This window comes from Lupinus angustifolius, chromosome LG19 (genome assembly GCF_001865875.1).
Source record: "Lupinus angustifolius cultivar Tanjil chromosome LG19, LupAngTanjil_v1.0, whole genome shotgun sequence".
Taxonomy (NCBI): Eukaryota; Viridiplantae; Streptophyta; class Magnoliopsida; order Fabales; family Fabaceae; genus Lupinus; species Lupinus angustifolius.
This window is the reverse complement of record NC_032027.1, coordinates 11,716,231-11,722,362: the sequence shown is the minus strand read 5'-3', so window position 1 is coordinate 11,722,362 and position 6,132 is coordinate 11,716,231. Positions and strand designations below refer to the sequence as shown.

Here is a 6,132-nt window from a genome sequence, read left to right as displayed (position 1 = left end):
AATTTTATTCCAAATTATAATTGAAATTTAAGAACTCACAAAATTGTCATAATAAGAAAGTGTTTATTACCAATTTTATAAAAATTATTTAATCAAAATATCCCTCGCAATCCATACTCATAATTATCCTACTCTATTTAATAAGTCAAAAATAAATAAAAAAAGCCAATATTTCTTACCTAAAATATTATAAAAAATAAAGAATATTAAATAAAAGAATATTATAATCACGATTAAAGTCAGCTTAATTTAAGAAGCGAAAAATCATGATCCCGGTTACAAAAATCTTGATTCCTTACTGGCCAAAAACCATTATTATTGTAGTAAATGCTGAAGCCAGTTTTTTTCTTTCTATTTTTTGACAAACAGACAAGGTTGCATGAGCTGCCTTGAACCTGCTGTCCTAAATAAATAGTAATTAAATCATGTCCAGTACTAAATACTAATGACCAACATCTAATATAAATTAAACAAATTAAATAGGATTTAATACTAATAGTGTAAATAACTAATCATATATCATCTGTTTATGAATAACTCTCAAATAAAAATAATATAAATCAATAATAAATAATATACTGATAGTGTAAAAAACTTCACAAATGAAATTACATATATTTTAAATTTAACTAACTCGTTTCAAATCCCATTAACACCCCCAGGTCCGACAACACTTACAGAGCATCACTAAAGAAAGAGTAAAGTAGCAATGTCCTCCTCTTCCTCTTCGTCTTCGTCTTCGTTCACAAGCCTCCACATCACCGCCCTAGACGCCATCGTAAACGTGAACTCCCTCTTCACCCTCGCCGTCTTCATCGGCCTATCCTTCAACCCAAACGACCCTTCCAACAACCTCAACACCAACCCATCCTGCGCCCCCACCACCGCCCTCGCCGAGAATCTCGTCGCATTCCACGTCTACTCTTTCAGTTCCTTCCTCTTCTCCAGCCTCATTGCCCTTGCTCTCAAACAGGCCATTCGCCTTTCCCGAACTCACTCCTTTCATTACCCTCATGCTGTCGAGTTCTTGGCTCAGATCAATCGGACCATACTACGGGTCGGGATGCTTGTTTCGGGTTTTGGATCGGTTTTCGGGTGTGGGTTTCTAATGTTGGCGCTTGTTAATGTTGTTCAGATTAAGCTTGGGACTTTGGCTTGTGGAAGTTCTTATGCTTATGCTGCTGTTGTTCCACTTTTGATCCTTGTTCCTATTGCGCTTCTTATTTATTTGTCTCTTGTTTTTTACGCTTTTACTCGGTAGCTAGGTTCCGTATAGTAAGTATTTGTATTTTATACTATATACTTTTATTGATAAGTGTTATGATGTATTGTTGTAGTGATATTGTAACATTGCCGATATTGTTATGTGTCGAGTTCTTTATTTAGTATTGGTTGAATGGTGAGATAAGGGTTATGCGTTCTTACTTTCGATTTGTTGTTTTCATATTCAAATGTGATTCTTGATTTGAATGACTGTTGAATCAATTAGTGATGCTCTGAAATGGAAATGGTATTTTTGTAATGTGCATGGTTTTTTAAATTGCATTTATGGTTGTGGTTGTGGTAGTGTTGGTTTTGGATAAATGTGGTTTATGCAATTGCAGCTGCTGATACAAATATGCATATGATCAAAACTGAAATGTTGTGGTTGTGGACCACAATTAAAAACCATGGTACGATTCACCTTGAACTAGGAATGAGATAGTCATCTTCAATATGTCTCAATTTTGAAAGTGGTATATTGGTAGCATCATTTCTGAACCTGATGATTAAATTCTTATTTGCATTATATGTAAATACAAGTATGCCATTATTAATATGCTATGCAAATTTCCTCAATTGAGCAGAGCCTTTAATTCCAAAAAATATTTGAAGTGTCATTCTCATTTGTCCCTGAAGTACTAGTTTCTTTCCTAGATGTTATTGCTAGCATAGCAAGTTGAGGAACAATTGGGTGTGAATCGATGTAAGATCTAGTTTTTCATGTCTTTATACTCACCCCACTGGCCCACACTCCAACTTTTGTTTTGCTTTTTAGTTTACTACTTTGCTACTTTGCTGCAGGATCTTCTTGAGGCTTATGCATCTCCGTTAAGCTTATCCTTGTATGCACATAGGGATAGAATAGCCTTATATATGCCTGTTAAGCCTAACAGATTTATGCCTTACTACCTTACTTCCTTACTTAAAACCACAACCCATCTTTGTACAAACTAAAAGAGGGTAAGCTTCAAACCATCAAGTCACTTAGGAGCTGCTAGATCCTCAGAACGACTAAAACGTCAAAGGTCCGATTCTTGGGAACGATACTTGTTAGGAGGGACACTCACGCACCCCGAAAGGGATTAGTTCCTTACCAATAAGGTGAGGGGATATCCTTGGTAATACCAAAAAACTAAGAGAAGGTCCTCTACTTTTCTGTACCAACTGCTAAGGTGTGTATATAGTGATTCAAGTGATGAGTGGTGGTACTGGTATCTGATAAGCTTCTGGAGTTGCCTTACAACAGCATGATATCTCAGAAGGATGATTTTATGATATCTGTTGTGGTTGATTTTGTTCTACAGTCCAGTTGTTGCCTCGAAGAGTGAAGACTAGTGTTGTGACTCAGGAGTCATGGTCATGCTAACATTAATGGTGAGTCTTTTATGAGGCAATAAAAGTGGAGGCCAACATGGAAGTGGAAGCAACCAAATTTGGTACACGATACACCAAATTTGTTTCCTAGGCTAATTGAGGTTACCAGGCTACTAGCTATGCTCTAGAGAGGTATGCTTGGAGTGAATTAGTGAAGGACAGGTGGCAGAAGATGTACACATTCAGGAGCTAGGCAGAGGTGCAAGCTGCAGGTTGTTAGCTCCAAGGTTACAATTTTTGTGATAAGGCTAAGAGGGAATATAATGTGGTGTGTTTTTGTGTAGGTAATTCATATTTGTTGTTAATACTTTGTAATTCAGTTTAGTTAGTTAATCTAGTTAGTGTGTACTTTCTGTTTATAGTAAGTAGTTAGTTGGTTGATGCTATAAAAGGAAGGTTTGCTTTGTAAATGATACAATGCTTAATGCAATAAAACTAGACTCTAATACTTACCTCTCAACATATCTTTTCTTCATTCTTCTTCTTTACAAACAACTTTCATTCTTCCTTGCTTTATTCTTCTTCTTCCTCTTCCTCGTGCTTTATTTCTTCTTCATCTTGTTTACGAGTGAAGTAAACAAACAATAGTGGTATCAAGAGCTTTGCTTTAGGTGATTTCTTTGATTCTTGGATCTGTGTGAAAGAGGAAACTCATTCATTCATGGCTACAAACAATGGCTTCATAATGACACTGCCCACTCTAGACACAAGAACTATGAAAGATGGCACATACAGATGAAGTTCTTGTTTGGTTATAAAGAAGTACTTGATATAATCCAAGAAGGATATGAGGATGTAACCGAGGCTCAGAGACTTGTTCACAGAGATTGCAAGAAGAGAGATTGTAAGGCCTTATTCATGATTCATCAATGTGTGGATGAATCGAATTTTGAGAAGATTTCCAATGCAAAAACAGCAAAAGAAGCTTGGGACAGTCTTGAAAAATGCTATGCTGGTGTAGAGAAGGTAAAGAAGGTTAAGCTCCAAACCTTGAGAAGAGAATATGAATTGCTACAAATGAGAGATGGTGACACAATTGTAGAGTACTTCACCAAAATCAGATCACTGACAAATCTGATGAAGGGATGTGGTGAAGTAATGAGGGATCAATTGGTAGTAGAAAAGGTATTGAGGACCTTAAACCCCAAGTTTGATCATGTAGTTGTTGCCATAGAGCAGTCTAAGGATCTTGAGATGTTCCAGATTGAAGAATTGCAAAGCACATTAGAGACTCATGAACAAAGAATCAAGGAAAGAAACTCATAGAGAAACTCTGATCAAGCACTCCAAGCACAAGCAAGCAGAAGGCCATTCAACCAAGGCAACTTCACAAAGAAACTCAAGAATAAATGGAAATCTGACAAAGGAAGAACCTATGAAGGAACTAGGCATGATTCCAACTCATTTTCTGGAAACAGAGGCAGTGGAAAAGACCAGATGCTAAAGAGAAACAAGTAATCAATGCAACTTCACAAAGAAGCCCAAGAATAAATGGAAGTCTGATAAAGGAAGAACCTATGAAGGAGCTAGGTATGATTCCAACTCATTTTCTGGAAACAGAGGCAGTGGACAAGATCATATGCTAAAGAGAAACAAGAAGAAGTTTGATAAGAAGAAAATTCAATGCTTTAATTGCAAGAATTTTGGTCACTTTGCATCTGAGTGCAGGTTCAAGGTTGCTCATAGTAGTGGTCCAGAAATTGAAGCCAGGTTGGCTCAAGAGGAGGAATCTGAGGAGGAACAAGTCTTACTAATGGTCACATCTGAAAAGGAGGTCAAGGATGACTGTTGGTATCTAGACACAGGGTGCTCCAACCATATGTTAGGCAACAAGGATTGGTTTGAGAGACTTGATGAAAATGCCAAGAGTAGAGTGAAGTTTGCTGATCATAGCTCCATCAATGCTGAGGGAGTTGGAGATATCTCAATCAGGAGAAAGGTTGGGAATAGTGCTAGTATAAAAAATGTCCCGTGCCCGAGATGAAGAGTAACCTACTTAGCCTTGACCAACTACTTGAGAAAGGGTATGAAATGACCATGGCAGACAAGATACTGAATGTGTATGACTGTGACAAGAATCTCATCTTGAGAGTTCCACTATCCAAAAATAGAACCTTCAAGATTGGGATTCAAGTCAACAATCATCAGTGCCTACTATCTAAGACAACTCATGATAATTGGACTTGGCATCAGAGGTATGGCCAGATGAATTTCAAGAGTCTTGAGCTTCTGAGCAGGAAAGGAATTGTCACTGGATTACCATCAATTAGTAGTCCAAGCAACTGTGTGATGATTGTTTGTCAAGCAACCAAATTAGGAGCAACTTTGTGTCTCACATACCAACTAGATCAACAAAGTCACTTGAGTTGATCTACTCAGATGTATGTGGGCCCTTTGAAGAACACTCATTGGGAAACAATAGGTCACGAATGCCTTCCATTTCCGTCAAATGACCCGGCCCCCCTGGCTCTTCCACCGTCCAGGCTCCCTTTCCTACCTATGCTATGCTCCCCCGGCACAGGCCTACCACGCTTCGCGCCTGCGGCGTTTTCGCCGGACGGTCTTTGCCAGTAGTGCCATCCTCCCCGCTGGCTGTATGGGCGGGTTGTCCCTCGCTGCTGCGTTCTGTTAGGCTGTGGATTACAGGAACAAATGTAGTTGAATGAGACAGCAGGCGGGTTACACGTTCCGCTGTGCCGAGATGTGAGGTGCAGGTGGTGATGATCACCCCGGGGTATGCGCTAATGAAAGCCCTTGACAGGCACTCCAGGACCCGCCAACGCTCATGAAAACCCGGGTCGGTCCTCCATTCATCTGACCGGAGGTGTGGATAACGAGGCCACCTTCACAACCTTCTCCCTTCTGTCCTTATGTTGTAGTAAGGTAGGGCGGTTCGCTTGAGTTGCTCAACCGCCCCTTAATTTGAACCTATAATAATTTATTTACAATTGTGACGAATTTTTATTATCACATGAGATTTTTACTTATTTACACAATTAATGAGATTTTAACATAAATTAGCAAACAATCCAATTTAATACATTGCGTATGTTGATTTGCATTTAATGTGGTTTATTCATCATTTATACAAAGATCTAAATAAAATCAAATTATAACGTAAATTAATTATCACAATAATTGATTTTTTCATTACATATATTCATTTGCATTGGATGTGATTTATTTATTATTACCAAATGTCCAAAATTTATTTTTTTATAATGAATGCACGTTTTAATATGTATTTGATGTAATTTATTCATGACTTACAAAAGATCCAAATAAAGTCAAATTATACCGCAAATTAATTATCACTATAATTGATTTTCATTAACTTTTTATTATCAAAAATATTTTTTCAAGCTACTGGTAAAAAATTGGTTAAATTTGGTTATGTTTTAAACAAAATTATCGATACAATTTTCAAATGTGAGACCATGTGAAAAAATATAAAGAGAAACAAACCTGTAGGAAGCTTTACTAGGGAAGGAATCC

The 6,132-nt window shown here is 37.6% G+C and overlaps 1 protein-coding gene across 1 annotated transcript; it reads left to right on the top strand.

Annotated features, from left to right (window-relative positions):
- Positions 654 to 2,388, top strand: LOC109333755. The gene is made up of 2 exons (XM_019569321.1): positions 654 to 1,279; positions 1,317 to 2,388. The coding sequence occupies exon 1, from the start codon at positions 710 to 712 to the stop codon at positions 1,259 to 1,261; it is 552 nt and encodes a 183-aa protein (XP_019424866.1). The 5' UTR covers positions 654 to 709; the 3' UTR covers positions 1,262 to 1,279; positions 1,317 to 2,388.